Source organism: Lontra canadensis, unplaced genomic scaffold (assembly GCF_010015895.1).
Source record: "Lontra canadensis isolate GAN:19392208 unplaced genomic scaffold, GSC_riverotter_1.0 scaffold8, whole genome shotgun sequence".
Taxonomy (NCBI): Eukaryota; Metazoa; Chordata; class Mammalia; order Carnivora; family Mustelidae; genus Lontra; species Lontra canadensis.
In genome coordinates, this window is record NW_022631002.1 from 31,744,721 (window position 1) to 31,770,723 (window position 26,003).

Sequence of the window (26,003 nt, forward strand, 5' to 3'; positions counted from 1 at the left end):
AGATCAAAGAGAAAGGAAATTTGGCTAATACAAATTTTTCTCAGGAAATCTAAAAAGTCTTGTATCAATTCTGTTGGGCTTGTTTTTGTCCACACACCTCAGAGATGTCAAGTATTCTGCCAAAAAGAATGGCCCACCACGTTAATTCTTCTCTCCACTTTTAAAATGTTAACACCCCATTGACTTTCTAACTCTTACAACTGCGGCTGTATGGAGATGGTCAGTTACACTCAACTTAACTGGCCGCATACTTGGTTCGATCTCAGTGTAAAACTCTCTAACACATTAAGTCATTCAACTTTGGAATAAACTACATATATGAGGGCAACTGTGCTTCTACTGAAAATAGTTCTTAAAAATAAATTCTCTTAATCTTCTTCAGTCACATGATTTCCCAGACACCGTCGGGGAAATCACTCACGGCATTACTTTCATAGTAATTTTTTGGATACGAGCACAAGAGCATGTTCCATAGCTTCTAAAGGGTATTACGAAGTGTCAATCTCCCTTTCTTTCCTGTTCCCCAGCCACCTAGTTTCTTTACTCAAAGGCACATAGCAGTTTCTTTCATGCACATGCAACAAGGACACGGCTTGCACACGTGTCTCTGTGCCCATGGAACTATACCCCTATTGCATTCATTAGAAACTTACCAGAATAAGGTTGAGTCTAAGTAACAAGAATTGTAATGACCCTGGATACCCTTCTTCTTTCCAATCATTATCTCTAAACCTTCTTTTTCCATTTTGGGTGGGGTATTTTCTTCCACTACTTCACTCAAGTAGCCTCCAAATGCTGCAAACATAAAAATGAAAATGGAAAGTACCCTTTTAACTCTTTCAATAGGTACTCCCATATAGCTCTTCATCGTAAAATACATTTTTGTATTCAGAGGCAAAATTTGTTTCATGACTTAAAACTAAGTAAAAGGTAGGTTTGGGTTCATTGTTCTTCAGCTTGGCTTGCAAAAATGCTATTGTCCATTTCAACCTCACTTCCTCCACCACTTAAAAAACACTTTAAAATATTAAGTACTGTATAAAAAGTAAATGCCAAGTAAAATATTTTGTTCCCCAAATATTTTATAATTTGTCTGAGATATTACATCCTCAAGTCAAAAAAGAAAACAAAAACATTTCACAGTACTGGGGCGCCTGGGTGGCTCAGTGGGTTAATGCCTCTGCCTTCGGCTCAGGTCATGGTCTCAGGGTCCTGGGATCGAGCCCCCATCAGGCTCTCTGCTCAGCAGGGAGCCTGCTTCCCCCCACCTCTCTGCCTGCCTCTGTGCCTACTTGTGATCGCTTAATGTCAAATAAATAAATAAAATCTTTAAAAAAAATTATAAAAAAAAATTTCACAGTACTACTTCAACTGTAACGAAAAATGTTTTTCATAAGCATGGCTTTCCTACTGATAGTTGCTTAACTGTCAAGATGCTTCACAACTATTATCCAAAACTGGAGAGGGACAGCATCAGGAAACTGTCACCTGTTAAGAATGATGAGGAAATCTGTCCTCTATCAATCAATCTAAAACTACTTCACATAATAATGCTGACTCCTTGGTAAGTGATACTTATTCGTCTACTTAATACTTCAAGAGAGGTCACATTTCACACCTCTGTGAAATTTCTACCTCTGTGTTTTTAAAAATTAAATGCTGGCGACCAGGGTGCCTGGGTGGCTCAGTCAGTTAAGCATCTGCCTTCGGCTCAGATCATGATCCCAGACTCCTGGGATCGAGTCCGGCATTAGGGTCCCTGCTCAGCTGGCAGTCTGCTTCTCCCTCTCCCCCTGCCTGCCACTGCCCCTGCTTGTGCTCTCTCCCTCTCTCTGTCAAATAAATACATAAATACATAAATAATAAATACATAAATACATAAATAATACATAATAATAATAAATACAAATAAATACATAAATAATAAAATCTTTTTAAAACATTTTTTAAAATGCTGGTGACAAACAGGAGGAAGAAAATAAGTCCCACTATTTTTCACCTTCCAAATCTCATTTTATTCCTGATACTTTCTTTTCAAAATTCCCCTCTTGGGACAACTGTAACCTTCTTACACACCAAGTAGCAATTTTTACTGATTTACATGCCTGATGAACACGGGCAAGAAATATATTTAAACGCTGTCACTACCCCCTACAGCCAAATGGCCTGAGATCAGAAGCAGGGTCACCCCAGACTGGTAGGTAAAGGACAGGCATTGGAATACCTAGAGAGTTGCAGCGCTCGATCTGATTGGAGACTGGCTGCAGAGACGCGAACCTAGAGTCGGGCCTGCAGCTCTTTAACTTAACAAACAGCGCCTTCTTCAGGGCACACGTGAAGTACCGGGTGCCCCTGAAGGTTCCATCCGTACAGCCCGCACATTCATCTTCCTGAAAAAGAAATGCTTCAGTATGTGTTATTCTGCACCTGACAACAGAGCACACAAGGAAGAAAGGCTGCTAAGTTGTGTTTCTGGCTCAGCCTTTCTCAGAACTCCCCCATCATGCCTGTCCTGAGAACTCCATCAGGAAAAAGGGACCAACGTAACCAGGGCTTCGGCCCACAGCTCATCATTTCAGAAACGAATTCCTTAATCCAGTGTGAAGTCCTCAATGTATTTCCTTCCAGAATGTGTGCTTAAACCTCCCCTCGTTAACTGACTAACCATTTCCACAAGCACTGAAACTAAGGAGCAGAGGTGATTTATTTTAACAACTTTCCCCTCCCCAAAAGTAGCATTCACTAGCATGCAAACAAATTTTTTAAGAAATATATTTTATAAATCAAAGTTAAATGTACTCAAATTATCCCTTCCAGATCATGAAAGGCCAAACGCTTTCCTAATCTCCAAAGGGAAGATCTTTCCCTCTATAAAGATCTCAAAAAAATCTCTAAAAATGGCAATTAATCTTAAAACCGATGATATATAAGAACTGACTGGGGGAGGGAGACCGAGGAAGAAAAGGAAAGCTGAGAGCAGACTTGCTTTCCTTACTGTATTCTGTTTAATGTAATGAGCCTAAACACATTAGTCTACAAATCTGTTTTCGTTACTTGAACGTAGATCAACTATCATCAGTAACAAGTGGGTCGGATGCTTCATGGGTGGCAAAGAAGTCAGGCGACATGGTAATAAAATTTTTCTCTCGTGACGCCTTTTTAGACAAAACATTTTGACAAAAAAAGCATCATAGGGAGAAAACTACACAGAACTCCAGACAGAGAAGAACTGCAATTTTTAAGTCAAATGAAATTACCAGTTCCAGTCCAGCTAGCACCTCGTTGAGTCCTGGCGGCTGACCAATCCAACGGATTACCCCATAGAAAGGAGGATTCTCTTTAACTTCAGCCAGAGAGCCCACTTCCAGACCATGAGAGTTCCCAGAAGTCATGGCCAAGGGTGGACTCTCCTGGACAGGTGCATTGTTTAGCTCTCCCATCACGGACTGAACTGACAGCGAGAGTGGACTGTGGCCAATACTTCCATTGGTATTGGGCATCTTTGTCAGACTGAATGGTAAAGAGTGAAATCTGTTCTCGGCGGATAATGAGTTCATAGAAGGAGGCTGCAGTGGTGGTGAAGTGTGTCCAAAGTCTGCAGACATCTCTGTAAGCGATTTTGCAGGGTCCTCAGCAACTATAAAAAATTATTCTTATTTAGAGAAATGCATTCAAGAGTATTAAATATGCCCACATCTCTGAAAATTAATGCACACGTCCAGTCCAACGGCCCATTTTGACTCTAAAAGGATTCTTGTAAGCATTACACATTTTATCTCTCCAAACAGTGTTCTAGATTTTCCTCCCACCTCCAGATTTTTCTACCTCAGTAAATGGCACCCAACTGCTCAAACCAAAAAAATCCATTATTGACTGGCATTAAATAGGTTTTACTCTTCATCCATAATATAATTAAGTTAGAAAACAGTACCAAAAAATAACAAAAAATTTAGAAAGACACTTCTAAATAACTAAAGGACCAAAAAAGAAATGATTATGTAAATTTTTAAAATAAAGAAAGAAGCAACAAATGCTTGTGGAACACAGCTAAATTAGTACTTACAAAGGAAATTTATAGAATTCATAGTTTATTTTAGGAAAAAAAGGATATTAATGAACTCAGAATTTAGGAAGTTAGAGGAACAGATTAACCTCCGAAAAAACAGTCAAGAGGAAAGAATAAACACAAAACAGAAATTAATGAAAGAGAAGACAAACATACAATAAAGAGAATCAAAATCAGATAAATTTACAAAAGTAGGAAATAATTTAAGAGAAAACAAACATACAAAAAGAGAACCAAAGCTAAAAGCTATTTCCTTAAGATAACTAATACAGATACCAAGCGGCCACTACAGATCAGAGGTGGACCTCAGGGAATGAACTTCTCAATAAACAATACTGAGATCATCAGTTATCAGAACTTTAAAAAAAATTAAATTGAACTTGTACTGCCTGATCTACACAAAAATCACTTCCGGGTAGTTTAAAGACAAATGCGAAAGGCAAGACTCTAAGCTTCTGGAAGACCATTTAGAAAAATGTTCTTTATGATTTAGGGCAGAGAGAAATTTCTTGAACATAAATATATAAGCCATAAAGGAAGAGACTGACAAATATGACATTCAAATTGAGCTTACTCATTAAAAGGCAACATAACAAGAGTGAGAATATGAGCTGAACAAGGAGAAAACACTTATAATACATATTTCTGACAAAGGATTAAAATTGGACAAAAGACTATAAATCAATACAAAAAAGACCAAAAAAAAAAAAAAACCCCGAAACAAAACAAACCTAGGAAAAAATGGACAAAGGGCTTGAAAGGCAAATCAGAAGAAGATACCCAAATTGCCAACACATCAGTGAAAAGATTTTTGCCTTGAACAGTAAGTAGATAAGAAAAAAAAAGTCAAAAGCAATATGAGATATCATTTCAAAAGTTCAAGGTCTTAGAACATTAACTATTGATCAGGATGAAGAGCAAATGATACCTTCACACAATGCTGATGGGAGCGTAAACTGGTACAACTACCCTGGGAACGGTGTGGCACGATCTAGTAAAGGAAAGATGTGCATATGACATGTCCCAGTGAATCCATTTCTAGGTATACAGTCTTGACACATGTAAGAATGTTAACAGCAGAGCTGTTAACAATAGTGGAGCTGTCAATAATAGCAAGAAAATAAAGACAATTCAAATGTCCATCGGTGGTTGACTACAGACGTACACTGTGCTATATTTAGACATTCCACAGCAATGAATGAAATGGAATTAAACACTACACAGTGATGAAAACAAATTAACTATATAATCATATACCACTCCTGCGGTGACTCTTTGGAACATAATATTGAGGGGAAATTACAGCATACGTACAGTCTGATTCCTTTATCGGAAGCTCAGAAACATGCACAACTAACGGTATGCTGTTTAGATATACAAACTTATAAGGCTATCATGAAAACCAAGAGAATGATAAACGCTAAATTAGACATGACAGGAAGCTCAGAGGAGAGTGGGAAGGGAAGGGTTCTAGGAAAAGCACCAAGGGAATTTCAAAGGTAGCGAGAATGGTTTTTTTCTTAAAGTAGTAGCGACTACATGGGTGTTCACTGTACTTCGTACCTTAGTATTCTATATACCTCACCCATTTAAGATTCTTCAGTAATGATATTTAACACAGGAATTTTTTTTAGGTTTTATTTATTTATTTGGCAGGGAGAGAACGAACAAGCAGGGTGAGCAGCAGGCAGACGGAGACGGACAAGCAGGCTCCCCATGGAATAGGGAGCCCAACATGGGGCTCGGTCCCAGGACCCCAGGATCAGGACCTGAGCCAAAGATTCACTTAATTGACTGAGCCACCCAGGTGCCCCTTAACACAGGAATTTTAAAAGTTATTCTCCTCTTTCTCAAACCCTCAAACCCTCAAGCCCAAAACCCAAATCCATAAAGCATTTGGCTCTATCTCTAAAATATATTTCAAATTCATCCTCTTCTCTTCCCTATTGTCTCCCTAATTTAAGCCACCATCATCTTTCACCCTGTAACCAGTCTCTTCCCCGGTCTGACCCTCTTCTTGTCCGTCTCCAAACTATTCACCATACAACTCTAAGAGAGACCTTTTAAGATCTAAAGATCTTCCATGATCTTCTGGCATTCCCCTATTTAAAAGCTTCCAATGGCTTTTCAGTGTTCTTAAAATAAATACAAAATTTCTCACCAAGATCTACAAGGTCCTGGATGATCTAGCTCCCACCTACCTGTCCAATTTCCTTTTTACCCCTATCTTCCTTGCTTACCATGCTGTAGCCACCCTTGAGCCACCCTGGCCTCAAGGGCTGTTTCTCACGTCAGGCCTTTCCTATCTCCTCTGCCTCAAAAGTTCTTCCCAAGCTCTTTCTCTAACAGGTTCACTCACGTCATCCAGATCTCAACCCAAATATCCTTTCCTCAAAGAGACCTCCCCACAACACTCTATGGGAGCTGGCTTCCCGCCAGACATGCTGTCATACCTTGTTCACTTCCTTCACTGCATGTATCACCATCGATTATTACCTTGTCTGTCCACATATTTACTATCTGCCATACCAACCAGACCATAAGCTCCATAAGAACAGCAATTCTGTTAGTCTTTTTTATGGATTTTCATGAGGCTTCATGGTTGAACCCACAGCACTTGGTACAGCCACTAACCCAAGAAAATACTCAACATTTAAGAAAAAAGTGAATAGGGGCACCTGGGTAGCTCAGTGGGTTAAAGCCTTTGCCTTCGGCTCAGGTCATGATCCCAGGGTCCTGGGATCGAGCCCTGCATCAGGCTCTCTACTTAGCGGGGAGCCTGCTTCCCCCTCTCTCTGCCTGCCTCTCTGCCTACTTGTGATCTCTCTGTCAAATAAATAAATAAAATCTTTTTTTTTTTAAGTGAATACATGAATCAAATGCTGTAGGGGGGAAAAAAGCTTTTTAGATATATAAGTGAAATTAATTATAGACAAGAAATGTTCTTTTACACTGAAATTACTTCTATTTTCTAATTTAAGGATGAAGGCCTACTCCACATAGATTTCCTGACTTTATATATCCTGTTGGGATCCACGTTCTTACATACACTTAGTATACAACATTAGACTATAGTCAAGAAGTTAAAAATATTCTACCACACTACAGAAACTGAGTAAGAATAAAATCATAGCATAAACTTAAAGAATTAATGTCACCTAGGTTATGACAAGCCCACGGTCTTACCAGTTTCCTTTCCTTAGAAAGAAAGCAGCTCATGGGGAAAACATTCCCAAAGCTACCAGTAACGACAGAGGGAGAGAGCGGGGCTGCACCCCAACCACCGTGGATAGTCCCCATGAGTCCCCGGGCTCGTGCAGAGGCCAGCAGGGCTGGGACTCACCACAGCACCCTGCCAGGCCCTTGCCGTCTCAGTACTCCCAAGATCTTTGAGAGAATGTCTAACTGCTAACATATGGGCCAAAACGTAACAAAAGTGGTCCATCAGGAGACAGAACCTTCCTGGAGAGGCACCACTGAAGGAAGCTTCCTGTTCTATGGCTAGGAAGGATTCTTGGGGATGAGGCCCTGTGCCTGCCTACCTCTGCAACAACCTACCCCAAGTAGAAACGAAGGCACAGAGAAGGTGAAATCAGAGAGCTCACTCAAATCATCTGCTATGAGTATCTAAGTGACTATGTTAAGTATCTAAGCCCAAGTGAGTATCATAGCCCAAGTGAGGTAGCAGCAGACTTGGACTGTTACATTTGTTTATATATAATATACATGATCCATATCATAGCTAAAAAGCCATTATAGAGTTCTTATTTTGATTTAATTTGCAAACAATTACTAAATGTACTCCATGCCAAGCCCTGTGAGAGGCACTTGGAATTCCAGTCTGGCAGAAGAGACAGGCGGCAAACAATTATGATGACACCTCACCTAACCCAGGAGAGACAGGAAAGGCTTCCAGGAGAAAATAATACCCAAGCTGAGATTGAACAGATGGATAGAAGTAAGCCTGAGCATGGAGTGGGAGGAAAAGGAAGAAGGATTTCCAGGCAAGAGGAACAACAGGCGCCAAGAAAAGAGAAAAGGATGGCACGTTCCAAAATGGCTCCCCTCCAAGCATGGTGAGAGCAGGAATGCAGGACACATGAGAGAGACAAGGAAGAAGCTGTGCCGTAAGAGAGTCCAACAGGCCAAAGGAAGGAATCTGGATTATTATCATCAAGGACTAGGAGAAAATTAATAGATGTACAATAAAGGAGAGACATGAGAAGATATATCTTCAGAAAAACCAACCAGAAAGTAATGTGAAGAGAGCACAGTGTAGTAATCAAAAGCGGCAGTCCTGGTGCTAAGCAGACTTGGGTTGGAATCCTGGCACCACTCGTACTAGCTGTGTGGCCTTGCGCAAGGCATTTAACCACTGTAACAAAAGAGAAAGTAAAAATACCTATCTCATGAAGCTGGTATGAGGGCAAAGTAGTGCGGATAAAGCATGTAACACGGCGCCTGGTGCAGTACACCGTCAAGAAACGTCAGCCACCGTGAGGATGGCAGCGATGATGAGGATGATGGTGAGGGCGGTTATTAGTGTTGAGAATGAATTCAGAAGGACCAAGGCTGAGGCAGACGAACCAGTCAGAAGGCTGTTACGTTAACTGGACAGCAACAAAGGATCTGAACTAAGGCAGTGGGTGCAAAAATGAAGACGACGGGAAAGAGTCTAGTGACACTGAAAAGAGGAACTCCAGACAACTCGGTGACAACTGGATGTGACTAACGAGAGAGAGAAGTCCAGGATGAAGCCCAAATTCCATTTCAAGCAACTGGACTCATGTCTCTTATCTCCTCACATCTCCACAAAAGCATAGCCAACTGAGGTTATCAATGGCTTCCAGTGGCTAAATTCAGTGGCTAAATTCTTGCCCTCCCAGGAGCATTTAATGCTGCTCTCCACTAGCTCCTCAGCTTCTCGACTCAACAACCTCCTGGTTTCCCTCACCTCCCTCCTGTCGCTTTTTCGCAGTCTCCTCTGTCTCCGTCACTGAAGTCCTTAGGGCTCAGTCTTATCCCGCACCCTCCACCGCACCCCCCGGCCCACTCTCAACTCAGGTGATATGATTCACAGGACTTTAATCACCAAATACACGGGGGCAACTTGCAAATTTACTTCTCCAGCTCTTAACTCTCTTCTAAACTCCAGACCTGTATATCCAGCTGTCTCCTGGACACAAATCACCTCTGGGAAGTTGAAAAGGCCCCTGGAGCTCAACGTATTCAAAATCAAATTCATTACCTTCCTCTACAATCATGACGTATATAAGCCAGAAAACCCGGAGTATCACTGACACCTCTTTCTTCCTCAGTTTCCACTTTCAGTCTATCTGTGAGGCTTATCAATTCACTTCCTAAATGTCTCCTATGCCATCCACTTGCCCCCCTCCATCCCTTTCCCCAACAAGGCTCGCCCTAGCTGCTATAATCTATTTCTGGGCCCTGCAACCACCTTCAATGGTGCCCTCATATCCACATGGTCCCTGCTTCAATCCACTGTCCACCGTGCAGTCGGAATGATTTTCAAAAAGCAAACTTGGTCATGTCACCCCTTGCTGAAAATCCTTCAGCAGCTTCCCATTTCCTTTAACTAGGGCACACCAGGCTCCACGTGGCCTGGCCCTGTACGCCTTTCTCATAAAATGTTATGCCTCTCTCTTTGTTCTAGCTACTCGGGCTCTTTTTAGTCCTTGGCAAACACCAGCTCCATTTTTCCATGAGGACTTAAGTATGCTGCCTAAAAGGGCCTCTGTCCCTTTCCCTGTGTTATCTCGCATGCCTCTGGTAAATTTAAGCTCATGCTGCTTCCTCAGAGAAACAGCTCTGAGCCCCAGTAAGTAAAACCCACCTTTATATGCTCTCATGGCATCATGTGCCTTCCCTGAACGCACCATGACTGCAATTCCAGATCTGTTTCTATTACGGTCTGAGCAATGTCCATTTTAATGACTTGATCATAAAGTCAGAATAGGCAAGGACCCTGTCTGTTCGCTCACCATTGTAAACTCTGGGCCTAGAAGAGTTCCTGGCACATAGTAAGCACTCAATGAGTATTTACTGAAGGGATGAACAAAGAAAATAATAAACCAGAAGAAAATGATGCCCCTGAACCAAAGAAAGGTAAAAAGGGAGTGTTTGAAAGGGGCAAACAAAGACCCAGATGGGAAAACTTTAAATGATTCAACTGCTTCTAGACATCTTACCCTAAAGATCAGCTGAGGGAAGAAAACAAGGTACTAATACATTTTCTGAATGTTGTATTAATCTAACAGCAGTGCAGTTCAAATTGTATACAGTATTTTAGTTCAGTCACATTACTGAAGAATGGCCTACTCATTCTGTTTCCAAAAACAAGATATACCAGTGAAAAACCCTTTTTTTCCCCCTGATGAGCTAAAAGGAAGGATCTTAATAAAAGACACTAAAATTATGGATTACCTTCATCAATGTACCATGTGTTTTTTGATTTGGATTGTGGTTGTGAGTCAACAGAAGATCCATTTAAAGTATAAAAGAATTCAGATCTGTTTCTATTTCCAGGGTCTGAGGTAGATCCTATGGATCAAGAAAAGTTCCTTTTAAAAATAAAGTCAATATGGTGTGAAAGCTTTTCCCTAAGAGAAATTAACATGCATGCAGTGTTAACAATTGCTTAAGAAAGCAATAGATGTATACAAACACACTGTATTTTATTAGCATTTTCAACCATTTTGTCAATGTCAAAAAACTCTTCCACGAATCAATATAGGAGGGAAACAGGAGGAAGTTAAAAGAAGAGCCTGCTTTTTTTTTTTTTTAAAGACAAACTGCTTTTAAAAATTATTTCACTTTCTCTGACTTATTTCCAAGTGTCAGTATCACCATTCCCCAATTTCATGCGATGAACCTCTTGGCTTCCAAATTTAACCTATTATTTTAAAACCATTCCTTTCAGAAGATTATCTTCAAATGTTGTATACATAAATCAGCATACCAATTAAGTTTAAAAAATTTAAACAGTTTGGAATCTTTGTCATCAAATTCCTTGCTTCATTTCTTCATGCCTTTGAAATGTTCAAGCAGTATTATTTTTCCATATTAAATTAATTAACATAAAAAGAGTTAGTGTGGCCCTATCACAGACATTTCAAGACCCTACCCTGCCTCAGTACTAAGAGAACATGCTGTAGGTTAGAGCAGGGGGTTTCTAGAACCCATACAAAATCTGATTTTTTTTTTCCAATTTAAAGCAGATAACGCTATATTTTATGCTTATAGCTAAGATCCGCTACAAAACAAGTAATGCACATGTCTTCAGAAACTCTATAGGCTATTTATATTTAAGTGAGAATAACAAGTGTGAGCTATCTTATCTAGATCCATAAGTTAACATAAAAAATAACTATTACTTGTGTATCCTATTTAATCCTAAGTCTCCCAGGGTCCAAAGTCACATAAAATATGTCTCAAAATACAATTTCCTTTAAAATGAGCTGAAGTAGTTTTGTCCACCAGATAACTGAGGAAAAAATATTCTGCTCCTAACCCACATCTGAGTTAACAAACATTCTTACAGCTTTTTAAATGAGCTGTTTAGCTTGTGTAACCACCGTCCTTTAAAACTATGAAATATGTGGAAGCTAAAGAAAAAAAGCTAAGAACTTCACATGCATTGTGAGGGAGTTTTTGGAAGAGAGACAAAAATGTTTGCTTAGCAGTTTGGAATTTATCTTGTGCCACATTTTGTTAGCAAAATCCACATAATTACTCTCTATATACTTTACCCTCTATAACATTATCCAAATAAGGTGGTTTTGTACAGTTGCAACTCTAAACTTTATATACAAATGTTGCAGGTAGGGGGGTTCCAAAAACCAGTGATAGAAACCAACAAAAGACACAGGTCCTCCGGAAAGCTTTTCATCAACTTAAAAAAGGTTGGGAACTCTTGGCTTAACCAAGAGCATCTATAAAAAATTTTTAATGAGATACTAAAAACGTTTGGAAGAAGAGAACCTACATGTGCTTCGAATAAAACCTTTCAACCTTCTTTCAGTGCCATGGCAAATCAGATACCATGTTAATATCTATGAACTGTAGTCTCCTGACCCATACCTGTGGCCTTTGGTTTATTATGACTGGATGAAACTTTGTCCCCAACACCTCTTGACATAAAGGCAAGTTTGGGAGGCCTCCTTTCCTGTGTCACGCTATCTGAAACAGTAAACATATGTTTTAAGGATAAAAGCAAATTCTGACAGAAGAGAGAGAAACAAACAAACGATGACAACAGCAACCAAAAAAGTCTCTTTCCTACAAGACAGCAACATTTTCACAATAGTTTTACAAATGTTTAAAGGTCGACACAAGTACTGAGAGTTACTGGGAAAAAAATCAATGCTGTATTTCAGAATGTAATTACCATAAGAAAATAAAACCCAAATAGAATTCAGCTAAGTGTTATAACTTTTTGAAAATTTAGTCACTTTTTATCAGTATTATTTGATGTGTTGAAACACTACAGAGAAAACTCCATTGTCTTTTGTAAGAGTTCCCCAATGGGTATCCCAATGACACCCAGTGTGTTATGAAGTGTTCTACATTCAAATATTTCTAGAAGATGCTGAGATCAACAAAGGTAAACAAATTTCCTTAATGCAAAACACTAAATCCTTTAACATGCCAATGTGAACTGTGAATCTCTCAAAGAGGAATAAAGTAATCATTTTATAATATTTTTTGTCCCATTCTCTTTAGCATCTCAGATTAATGTATTTCATGGAACACAGTTTGGAAAAAATCTGGTCAGAAATATGGAGCAGTTTGAAAAATCATGTATGTTAAGAAACACTGATGAGTATACTAACATGTACACATATAAACAGGACAAATGCAGAGAACTATACACAGATTAATGGTGAAGAAAACCAGAGAAAAATACCAATATTTTTGAAGAAAACACTCCAAAACTTCTTTTTGGAATATAGGTGTAATAAATTAGGCAAAGTTGTTTTTTTACAGACCACTCTATACCTTAAAGGCCAACAACTTTCATAAGATATTCACAAATACTGATCAAGCAAATGTAGAAAGCCAATCTAGAAAGTTTTTCTCCTGGAAATTTCAACAACATATCTGTAAAGTCCAACATGACACTTAGGAATCATACCTGATAAAGCTGTGTCAGCAAAAACGATAACACCCACAGTGGATTTTTGAGAACAGAAAGAAAAAAATGGGAAAATTTTTACACTTTAAACATAAGAAAAAAGCCACTTTTTTAGAAAAAGAAAATAATACTGAATTAATTATATATAAATCATGCTTGGTAAGGTTTATAAATCATGGTTGGAGGGGGGAAAGATTTCAGTGTTAAACTAGATCTTACATGGGTCAGAATATGATCAAATGAAAAATTACTTTAATTCAAAAATTATACTAAGTAGCCATGACTTCAACCAAGTGATATAGTAAAAGCTGTTTACTGATACTCTGATGATGCCATTCGAGTGTCTCCAAGTACACAGGAGAGCTAATGTGAAAGTTAAAATCCCTCAGTCACTGCAAAAGTTCCCAAATGACACACATAAATGGACTAAAAAAAGTGAATTCCCACTGTTAACTGTAACTAGCAACATGTACGTCCATGTTCCAAAGATAAGCACATGCACACGAGACCCTACAGACATGACACAGTGAATGGTGACGGTCACAAACAAGCAAATGGTCTTAACTGAGGCAGCCCAGTGGAACCAGAGGGCCACATGGACGAGCCATTGGTGGCTGTTCTGCTGGGGTATAGGGGACACAGCACTGGAGTTGTAAACAGTGGTTATCTTCTGCCAAAGACTTTGCCTGAGAAAATGTCAAATACTGATTTTGAGGAATAGATCTATTCAGGTGAAGGGTCACGTGTCACATCTAACTTGCCCTCCAGCAATGACATGCCAAATACTGTTTCTCTGTCATTACTATGTTCATGATCCAAAACCAAAGCCTTCTACCTTAAATGAATTTTAGGAGATTACCATCTCAGGATGCCAAAGCAAGCACGGTATAAGGAAGTAAACAAGGAATTGATCCAGCAGGCAATTCTGTGAAATTCAAACAATTCTGCTTAAGAGATATTAAAGGAGATAGTGTGGTCTGTCCACCAAATGGCATGTACAAAAGTGTGCACAGCAGCCTCATTCAGAATAACCAAAAGCTGAAATAATCCATTCTAAGCAAATCTGTTCCTACAGCAGAGTACTACAGACTAATAAAAACAGAATAAACTACTGATGTGTACAACACAGAGACTGGGTTGAGTAAAAGAAACCAGGCGAAGAATATCCATTATATATACACACAGCAGGATGACATTCAAAATGATAAAAGTAGATATGTGTCCCTACAATAGCCAAAATAAGTGTCCATGAACAGATGAATGGACAAAGATCTGTTACACACACACACACACACACACACACAGGAATATTACTCAGCCATAAAAAAAGAATGAAATCCCCATGTGCAACAAAATGAACAGATCTAGACAGTATGACACTAAGTTAAGTTAGACAGGGAAAGAAGAATACTATATGATTTCATTTATGTGCAGAATCTAAAAAAGCCAAATAAAACGAACAAGAAACAGAGTCTTAGATACAGAGAACAAACTGGCAGTAGCCAGGGGCAAGGGGAAGTGGGCAGACAAAATAGGTAAAGGGGATTAAGAGGTACAAACTCCCAGTTATTAAAAAAAAAATCACAGAGATGTAATGTACAGCATAGAGAACAGAGTCAATAATACTGTAATAAATTTGTAGGGTGACAGATGGTAACTAGACCTATCATGGCAATCATTTTTTTGTAATGTATAAAAACACTGAATCGTTATCTTGTACAACTCAAACTAATGTAATATTCTATATCAATTATAATTCAATAAAACGTTATAAAGTAGGAGCTCATCCATCACTCCTATTAATTTAATCAGAAAAACAAAAATCTCTCAGAGAATCTTGGGTTGAAAATCATGACAATAAACTAATGAACAATAACAATCAAACCACAAGAAATGTCTGTGAATTCGAATGACCCATTAAATTGAGAAAAATGACTTAATTAATATACTGCTTAACATCATCAACCACGAGAGCATAATTCAGACCCAAATGAGAGTTTAATATCCACAGAGAAAGCTACTAGAGAAAATATAAGTTTACTTGGGTAAAATGAGGTATTATAAAACCAGATACCAACAGACTATACTTAACAACTACACAAAGATATCTATGAGGCAGGATTGCTGATAAAAATAAATGCCTTCCTTACATTTTAGACTATTTTATATGCAAATTTGTTGGGAAAAAAGCTAGAAGGTCCCATCAGATGACATTGGGGTTACATACTCAGATTTAGTGCTTCAAATTAACCTTCTGGGCTCTGTCTCTTATGAGCAGGAGTCCTGTCTATACAGAAAACATGCAAGGTGATTCAGACTGACAATCGATCTCTGTGGAAGGCCATCTTCCATTCTCTATCAGAATGTAAATACACATAGCCTTTGACCTCATAACTCTACTTCCAGGAAGTTACCTTTTTAAAAAATATCTTACGAATATTTGGTATGAATATGAGCAAAATACAGCCCACTTAAGTAGTCAGATGAGTACAGATGGCATGGTGTTGAGAGAGAGAAACAATATATGCAAAGACAGAATTAGTATCCAAAATGATCTGAAAATGTTGGAAGATTAGATAGCTCTGATGACATAAAATTTCACAGAGACAAAGGCAAAGTCCAGCTGAGACCCTCCAAATCAACTGTACAAGCACAGCTCAGAAGCAGACATATGCAAGAACAAAACTGGGGATTTAAGTCAAGAATAAGTACAGTATCTATTAATTTATTGATTTATAAATGCAAACATTTATCCATAATGCAAGCACGGCATTACCATGGTCTCTGGGAATACAATTCAGACTGTGACAGGGCTGTCCCCAAAATTTTTTGGTCAATTTTTTTTTTTTTGTCATTACCAACCATTGGCCCACATGTCAATTACAGTATTCCACTTCCCTCTAGATAACTGTTAAAGAACATCTCCAACAAACCAGGTCTTATTCAGAGTATCTGGAAATCATGCCATAGGAAAATGGCTAAAAGGACTCAAACTTTTTAGGATGGAGAACAGAAGATGAAGGTTCCAAAGACACTCAGCTTTTAATATCTAAGGGTTGTTGTAAGGAAGAAGAACTGGATTTTTCCCGTCTTAATCACCAGCTCCAAACTAGAATCAATGCATGAAGTTGTAGGAAAGTAGATCTAAGCACACATCATATAAGGAGTGCCTTTTTCACAATCAGATCCATCTAAAAAGAAATATTCTGATTTCCTTTAGGCGACAGTGACTCTTCTATCAAATGAATACACAGTTCTCTAAGAAGATATGGATAGTAAGACAGGAAGCTATCTTTTAGCTGCACTGGAACACATGCAAACCAATACATATACATGAAGGTATTCACTGAAGCCCTGTTTGTAAGAGCGAAAGATTGAAAACAACCTAAATGCCCATCCATAGGGAGCTGGTTAAAAAAACATGGTATATTCATAAAATTAAATACAATGCATAATTTAAACAAAAGATTAAGTATGCAATTCATAAACTGAATGAAATGAGGCCTAAGATCTATTATTATTAACTTACAACAACAGGTACAACTTCCACTTCTGGAAAGATGACTAGACATACTTTTTCCTATTCCTCCTCGTAAGTACAACTAAACATTCTGGACATAACATGCAAAACAAAAATCAGAAGACCCTGGAAGGTGCAGAGGAGAAGGCAGATGAGGTGGGAAGCTCCAGACCTAAGGAACAACACGGTGGAAAATTCCCTGGATTTTCTTCTTGCCTCATGTGCCCCTCTTAGAGCTGAAGAAGCCAGTAAACTGGAAATGCCAACGAGTACAGACAGAAGAAAGCCCCAACAAGTCACCTCTCTCTAGCCAAAGGATGAAAAAAGAGGAAACCCAGTAATACAGAAAAATATTAGATAATAATCATTTAGCATCAGCCAAACACCACAGAAAAAAACGGTGGCCCCACCCACTCCAAAAAAGGCCGAATGGGGAGCCTAGACTTCCTCTCATGTAAGGATGTCGGACGGAGAAAGCCAAGTCTGGAGCCACCACCTGTAAACCAAGTACTCCCACCTCCTTGGCGTCAGAGGAGAACACATGGAGAGCCCAGACTTCCGTCTCTGTCTACCTGCTGGGGTGGGACCAGAGGAGGTCTAGTGGAGAGTCAGAACTTTGACCATAGCCCAGCAGCGATGAGGCCATACTCATCACAGTGTCACTGGAGACCAACACACACCTCTGCCAAGCAGGAATGAGGAATTTCCGTCTTGGGTATCAACAGAGGCCAAGGGAGGCAAAGCTTCTGCTTCCACCTGGCAGTAACAAGGTGGCATGTGCCCCCCTCTTCCCTGGCCGGAGCAGTGTCAAAGAAAGCTGACTAAAAGTTGGCTCTAGATCTAGAGGATCTAAAGTCTCAAAACGTAATACCCAACTCCAGGTTTCAAACAAAAATCATGCATTATACTGAGAACCAGAAGATCCCAAGAAGAATTTTTTTTAAGATTTTATTTATTTATTTGACAGAGAGACAGAGCCAGCAAGCACAAGCAGGGGAAATGGCAGAGGGAGAAGGAGAAGCAGGATCCCCGCTGAGCAAGGAGCTGATGCAGCACTTGATCCCAGGACCCTGGGATCATGACCTGAGCCAAAGGCAGACGCTCAACCAACTGAGCCACCCAGGCATCCTTCAAGAAGAATTTGAAAAGATAGCTAATAAATGCCAACACTGAGATGACAGAAAGTTAGAATTATCTGACAAGGATTTTAAACAGCCATAATAAAAATGCTTTCAATAAGCAATTACAAACACCCTCAGAAAAAAAAATGATAGAACAGAAACCTCAACAAAGAAACAGAAAGTCTCAGCAAAGAAACGGAAAATATAAAGAAGAGTGAAATGGAAATCTTAGAACCGAAAAAAACAACAACCCAGATACAAAGTTTGGTGGATGAGCTCAGTAACAAAATGGAGGAAACATAGGAAATCGTGAGTGAACCTGAAGATAGAACAATACAAATTACCCAGTATGAACAACGCAGAGAAAATAAACTTGAAAGAAAGAAAGAAAGAAAGAAAGAAAGAAAGAAAGAAAGAAAGAAAGAAAGGAAAGAAAAGAAAAGAAGGAGACTCAGGTCCCTGTCGGACTTCACAAAAGATCTAATATTTATTTCATCAGAAACTTAAAAGGAGAAGAGAAAGAGGGGGCAGGCCTGAAAAAGTACTCAAAGAAAGGCAGATTGAAACTGACCAAATGTGGCAAGAGACATAAACTTACCAATCCAAGAAGCTGAGCAAGCATCAAACAGGATAAACCCTAAGAAATTCTATGCCAAGACACATCATAACTAAACTTAAGAAAGCTAAAGGCAAGGAGAAGCTCCTGAAAGCAGCCAGAGAAAAACAAAACATATAGGAGGAAAAAAAAAAGGGGGGGGGGCAATTCAAATGAGATTCTCACCAGAAACCAGAGAGGCCCAAAGGAAGTAGCACAATATTTTTCAGGTGCTGACAGAAAAGAATTCTTGACACAGAATCTTATAATCAGTGAAAATATCCTTTAGGAACGAAGGAGAAAGCAAGATATTCTCAAATGAGGGGCAACTAAAATAATTTGTCACCAGCAGATCTAAAGGATGTTCTTAAAAGAAAAAAATGATCAAAAACAGGCATATACAAATATACCCAACTGATTTTTGACAAAGATCCAAAAGCAATTCAGTGGAAGAAAAGTCTTTTTCGACAACTGGTGGTGGGACAATTAGACATTAAAAAGAAAAAAAGAAAAAGAAAAATACCTGTACATAAAAAATTAACTCAAAATGAACCACGGGGTTAAATGTAAAATCAAAAACTATACAGTTTATCTTAAAAAAAAATAGAAATATGGGGCACCTGGGTGGCTCAGCGGGTTAAGCCTCTGCCTTTGGCTCAGGTCATGATCTCAGGGTCCCAGCAGGGAGCCTGCTTCCCCCTCTCTCTCTGCCTACCGCTCTGCCTACTTGTGATCTCTCTCTCTGTCGAATAAATAAATAAAATCTTTAAAAAAAAATAGAAAGAACTAGAATGTGAAGAAATCAGAATTCTCATATATTGCTGGTGGGAACATAAAATGTGCAGCCACTTTGGAAAACAGCCTGGCAGTTCTACTAACGATTAAATATACAGCTACCATATGACCTAGCAATTCCATTCCTAGGCATAGACCCAAGAGAACTGAAAAGTATGTCTGCACAAAAACTTGTAACACGAACGTTCATAGCAACATTTTTCACAAATAGCCAAAACCCAGAAATACAAATGGCCACCAACTGACTAATGGGTAAATAAAATACAGAGGACCCTTGAACACCAGGAGGGTTTGGGGCACTGATTCCCGTGCAGCTGAAAATCTGCATATAACTTTTGACTCCCCCAAAACTCTACTAATAGCCTACTGTTGGGAAGCCTTACTGATAACATAAATAATCAATGTTAACAATGTGACCCATTTTGTATGTTTTATGTATCATATGCTTTATTGTTACAAGGGAATTAAGTTAGAGGAAGGAAAATATTATTAAGAAAATATGGAAGAGAAAAAATAAATACATTTACACTACTGTACTATAAAAAAATCCACGGACCCACACAGTTCAAACCCATGTTGTTCAAGAGTCAATTGTGCGCTATATAATGGAATATTGTGCACCCATCAGAAGGGCTCAAGTACTCATTCTACAGCATGGATGAACGTTGAAAAGATTATGCTTAAGTGAAAGGGACCAGACAAAAAAGGCCGTAATTTTTATTCTGTTTACATGGAATGTCCATATAGCAGCATACGGTCCATATGTCCATAGGCAAAACACAGTGACAGAGAACAACACATCGGTGTTTGCCAGACACTGAGTATGAGTAGAGTTTCCATTTGGGCTGATGAAGTTCTAGAACTAGACAGCGGTGACGGCTGCACAATACTCTGAATGTTCTTAATGTCACAGAATTGTACATTTTAAAGGGGTGACTACTCTGTTGTGTGAATTTTATTTTGATTTTTAATAAAACTCAGGAGAAAATCAGGGGCAAATCCCATAAGTTAAGGGCTCAGTCCGAAAGACTGTTCTCATTGTGACACCAGTCACCAGTTTGTCTGAGGTACTACTGACTGACTAGCTCTAAATCGGTGTTCCTAGGAACCCTTCGCTGGGTTCCATAATTTGCCAGAATGGTTCACAGAACTAAGGGCAACACTTACATTTACCATTTTATTATAAAGGATGTAATAAATCATACAGATTAACAATCCGATAAAGAGAGACTTAGGGCAAGGTGTAGGGAAGGGGCACAGAGCTTCTATGTCCTCTCCAGAAGCAAAACCCTCCCGGCATCTCCAGGTTTTGAGCACCCTGAAAGCTCTCCAAACCTTTTACTTTAGGGATTTTTATGGAGACTCTCACAGGTGGGCATGATCAATTATTGACTCCATTTCCAGCCCCTCCCTCCACTCTCCTCTCCAGAGGATAGGGACTGGAGCTCAAAATTCAAATTTCTAATCATGGCTTGGTCTTTCCAGTGACCAGCACCCCCCCCCCCATGCAGGAGCCCTCCAAGAGTCATCTCCAGTAGAACAGAAGACACTTCCGTCACCCATGAAAATCCAAGGGATTTAAGAGCTCTGTGTCAGGAATCCAGGTCAAAGACTAAATATTAGCAAGAATCAAGCATACATATAAAATATATTTAATATATAGTTATATTAACATACATTAAATAATACATATAAAATTATATATTAAATAATATACTTATGAAACATATATATGAAATTACATACTACCACAGAATGAAATAGTTCTCAGTAATAAAAAAGACACACGAATGTGTCACAATGAACTATACTGAGTAAAATAAGTCAGACAAAAAAAGAGTTCCTCCTGAGTTACTGCGCATATGTACAATTCCAAAAAATGTGAATAAATGTATATTGATACAAAGAGGATTGACGAGTGGATTTGCAGGGGGATGGGGCAGGCAGAAGTAGGAGGAAATAATCCCAAAGGGCATCCTTATGGGTGACAGATAAGCCATCTTGATTGTGAATTTAAGAAACAAAGCAAATGAGCAAAGGGAGAAGAAAGAAAGAAAGAGAGAAAGAGAAAAGAGAAAAAGAAAGAAACAGGAGGAAGAAGGGAGAGAGGGAGGGAGGGATGGAGGAAGGGAGGGGGGCAGGAAGGAAGGAAGAAAGAAAGAAGCAAACCAGGAAACAGACTCTTAGCTGGAGGTGTAGAGAACAAACTGATGGTTACCACGGCAGGGGGGGGGGGGCGGGGAATATGTGAAACAGGTGAAGGGGATTAAGGACTGCACTTGTGATGAGCACCAGGTGATGTATAGATGTGTTGAATCACTAAGTTGTACACCTGAAACTAGATACTACACAGTACATGAACTGGAACTTAAATAAAAACTTACACACACACACACACACACACGAAAAAAAGAAGACAGACATAGAAAGAAAGTAGGTAGTTAGGGGTCAGTGTTGGGAGGGAAAGATCTCACATACCCCTTTTAAAATTCTGTGCGAATGTGCACGCACTGCATAATGTAAAAAGCCAAATTAGCATTACATTCCCAACCTCCAACACTAAAAAAAGAAGACACAGGCTGGACTAGAAAAAGCATAAATGTGTAATTTAGGGGTAGCACTAAATGATCTGCTCCAGCACAACAGCTTTAAGAATGTGAACACATCAAACTACGTTAGAGTTTTTAATATTTGAAGCAGAAATGAAGAGAGAAAAATATTTTAAAAGAGACTGAAGATTCCTGCACCTTGCAGTCAAAGGTATTCCTCAGAAGCCCACTGTAAGAAGCAATTGATGGAGATGAATTCTCTCCTAATCTTATACCAGCTGCTGAACTGCTTCAAAATAGCTTTAAAGGCTGGGAATATTAATTTTGTCCTACAAATGAAGGTAATTGGGCAAGAAAAAGAAACTAAGGAACTAAAGGAGACACTACGACTTTCTTTTTCTCTCCAAAAAAGGGTGTTAATGATGACATGAAATACAGACAAAGACCCATTCAAAGCAAATAATTTTCATTTAGACAACTTTACTTTTTAAGTCTATTTGCGAGCTTTATTTTGTTGGCAAAAAGTGTAATTTTTGTATTACATTATAAAAGCTGCTATCATTCTTAATTATCTTCTATTCAAGGTTTATGAAATCAAGCTTTAAAAGGAGAAGAAAAAGCATTATTTTCCTTTCTTGTCACTGCTCTGAGAGCCAATAATAATGACAATGAGAGCCACTGATCTAGAAGATCAAAGTGTGCCTGACAGGTGATTCCCAAGAGATTCATGTAACTAATTTTTATTATTTCAATCCTACATCACTATTTAAATAAAACAGAATTGTAAATGTTTTTGAAGATCAATAGTATTAAAGAATTCCTTTGTCAGGTCATATATAATTCCATCACAGGAGAAATAGAAATGGTAGCTCTTCCTTTCATTTTCTTGTTAAGTGCTAGTGTAGAACCCAAGATCATTTACATTTCAAACCAAACTGAGACATGGAAAAAATATACAGAAAGTAATACATCTCTAGAGCTTGGGGGGTGGGGGAGGAGGCGTTTCAAATCTTTATTCTACTGCAGACTAAGAAAAACATAACCAATTATACAAAAGCCAACTTCATATTTCAGGTATCTTTTTCTTTCTTAAATTATTATACTAAACTAGTGTTCTCCCTAGTCTCTCAATTTATTCAACGTAAGGAATTATATTCACTTATAAAATGCAAAATTCAAAGAAGGTAGGTAAAAAGGATGGTTACACTAATAAGATTTTGAGTTTTTAAAAGCACCCTTTGGAAACTTTTTGTGTAGTTGCAAGTTTTTATTTCAATTCCAGTTAGTTAACATACAGTGTAATATTGGTTTCAGGTGTAGAATTTAGTAATTTGCCACTTTGGAACAAGCAGTGCTCATCACAAGTGCCCTCCTTAATCCCTACCACCCATCTAGCCCATCCCCTTGCCCACCTCCCCTCCAGTATCTCTCAGTTTGCTCTCTACAGTTAAGAGTCTGTTTTACAAAACCCACAAACATATCTGATTTGGTAAAACAACTTAAATTACATTTATCCATGTGATTTTGGAGAAACAACATTAGCATAGAACTGGTTACCCCTGTAAGAATACTTTAGTAATGAAAGAAACTTTAGTTTACAAGGGATTCTCCCTAGCCATCCAGCAAGTCAACATTACAGAAGTACCATAATTCACAGAATTTGCTTAGGACAGGATTTCTCAGCCTCAGCAACACCACCATTTTGGACCAGATCATGTTCTGCTGTGGGGGCTGCTCTACTGCCTTGTAGCAGCATCTCTGTCTCCAACCACCAGATTCAAGTAGTACTCCCACCCTACATGTGATGGTCAAAAACGTCTCCAGACATTGTAAAACATCCCCTGGGGTCAAAATCACCCAAGGTTGAGAACTGCTTGGCTTAGAAATGGAAGGACCTTCTTATAAACGTTTTGTACCAAAGCTTAAAAACAATTACCAAAAAAAAAAAAAAAAAAGTCTAAAAATTCAATATAGTGTGAAACAATACTGTATTTCAAATAATCAGAACCTTAAATGGCTGGTGGGTATTATGAAGGAGAGCACTTGTGACGAGCACAGGGTGTTGTATGGACGCAATGAATCACTCAATTCTACACCTGAAACTAACAGTACACTGCATGTTAACTACCTGGCATCTAAATAAAAACTTGGAAATAAGGGGGAAAAACTGCAAAATAAAATCCATCATACCTACCCAGAGAAATCCCCTTTTTTCTTGAATACATGTTCTCCACATTCCAAAATATATATTTAAAAATAAAGCTGTAATAATGGAGTAAACTTACACCAGACCTCTTCCCCTGAAATAATAAATTTAAACTTCGACAAATTACATAAAAACAACTATCTGCAGACAATGGAGATTGAAGAAGAAAAAAAAAAAAAAGAAAGAAAAGAAAACCCAACGGGCAGATTATGAAGAAGACCCAAGGTTTTTAAAAAGGGCACAACACAAGGATATAATCCAAAATTGCTCAACATACTTTAAAAAAAAAAAAAAAAAGGAAAAGAAAAGAAAATTGTGACCTATTCTCAAAAGAAAAAACCACAATGGATACCAATCCATAGACTATTTTGATTTTGGAATTGGCAGAGAAGAAGAATTTCAAAGGAACTATTATAACTATGTTTAATGAGAAAAAAGAAAATATGCTCACAGTGAAGAAGACAGCAATATCTCACCAGAGAAAAAAACTATTTAAAGAAACAAATGAGAAAGAACAAGATGGATGTCTTAAAAATACTTCTAAAAACTTAAAAGGCAATATCTGAAAAAATAATTCATTGGATGAATGAATTTTACCCCTAAAAACACAATGTGGACAAGAGAAGGGCAAGTCAGTAAAAAGATATAACAGTAGAAATTATGTGAAGAACATATACATAAAAGTATGAAAAAACTAGCAGAGCCTCAAGGGCTGCAGGCTCTATACCAAAAATTGGATACATTCTAAGATGTATCCATCTGAAGCCACAGAAAGAGGGAAGATTGAAAGGGACAAAGAAAGCACTTGAAAAAAATGATGGTCAGAATGTTTCCTACTTTGTTAAAAGATATAAATTTACAAATCCAAGAAGTTTAGTAAACTCCAAACAGGATAAATATGAAGAAAACTATGCGAGGGACATCCTGGTTAAGCTGCTCTAAGCCAAATATAAGGAGAAATCATCAAAGTTCTAAGATAAAAACAACATACTGCATTACATACAGAGGGATAATAGTTTAAATGACAGCTGATGTTCACCAGAAACTATGGAGGTTAGAAAATGCTAGAAAACTACTGGAAAACAGAACAAAAAAAAAAATATTAAACCAGAATTCTATATACACTCAAAATATCCTTCAAATATGAAGGCACAATAGATACATTTTCAGATACAGGAAAATTAGGAGAAATTCATTTCTAGAAGAACTGTATCTCAGTACATAACAAAAGAAGTCCTTCAGGATGAAGGAAAATGTTAATGTGGATAATGTGGATCTTTCAATTTCTTTAAAATATATACGATTTCAGCAAAAAATACATTTTCTTGTGGGTTTTTAATGTATATAGATATGACATACCTGACAATAGCATAAAGGATGGGGAACAGATAAAGACTTACATGGTAGTAAGGCATCTACATTTTACATAAAGTTGTATAATATTAACCCTAACTACACTAAAATATTAAGAAGATATATTGTAATCCTTAGAGAATGCACTAAAAGCAACAGGACAATGATATGCAGTTAAAAAGCCAATAGATTAACAAAGAATTCTTAAAATTTTTCAAAGAATCTGCAAAAAAGGCAAAAAAAGTATAAGAGGAAAGAAGAAGAGAGACAAATAAAAAATAGATAATAAAATTAGAGTTCTAGGGGCGCCTGGGTGGCACAGTGGGTTAAAGCCTCTGCCTTCAACTCAGGTCATGATCCCAGGGTCCTGGCATCGAGCCCTGCATCGGGCTCTCTGCTCATCAGGGAGCCTGCTTCCTCCTCTCTCTCTGCCTGCCTGTCTGCCACTTGTAAATAAATAAATAAATCTTTTAAAGAAAAATAATAATAAAATAAAATAAAATTATAGTTCTAAACTCAATAATACCAATAATTACACTAAATGTTAATAGATTACACAACAATGAAAAGACAAAGATCATCATAGATGTTTTAAACTAAATGCTGTCTAAAAAAAAAAAATGGGAAATGAATGTGAAAATGAA

General features: G+C 38.2%; 1 protein-coding gene across 12 annotated transcripts in view; it reads right to left on the reverse strand.

Moving 5' to 3' along the window:
- The window catches only part of CYLD (CYLD lysine 63 deubiquitinase), a 64,634-nt gene that overhangs the window by 13,612 nt on the left and 25,019 nt on the right, over nt 1-26,003 (reverse strand). For 10 of the 12 annotated variants that reach the window (XM_032854486.1, XM_032854495.1, XM_032854490.1 and 7 more), the window contains 6 exons: nt 13,221-13,229; nt 12,167-12,265; nt 10,511-10,627; nt 3,258-3,637; nt 2,225-2,390; nt 654-795 (listed from right to left, as the gene is read on the reverse strand). In XM_032854486.1, coding sequence (XP_032710377.1) covers nt 654-795; nt 2,225-2,390; nt 3,258-3,637; nt 10,511-10,627; nt 12,167-12,265; nt 13,221-13,229 — 913 coding nt within the window. The remainder of the gene's footprint in view (nt 1-653; nt 796-2,224; nt 2,391-3,257; nt 3,638-10,510; nt 10,628-12,166; nt 12,266-13,220; nt 13,230-26,003) is intronic. The other 2 variants (XM_032854492.1, XM_032854493.1) reach the window with 2 other exon arrangements.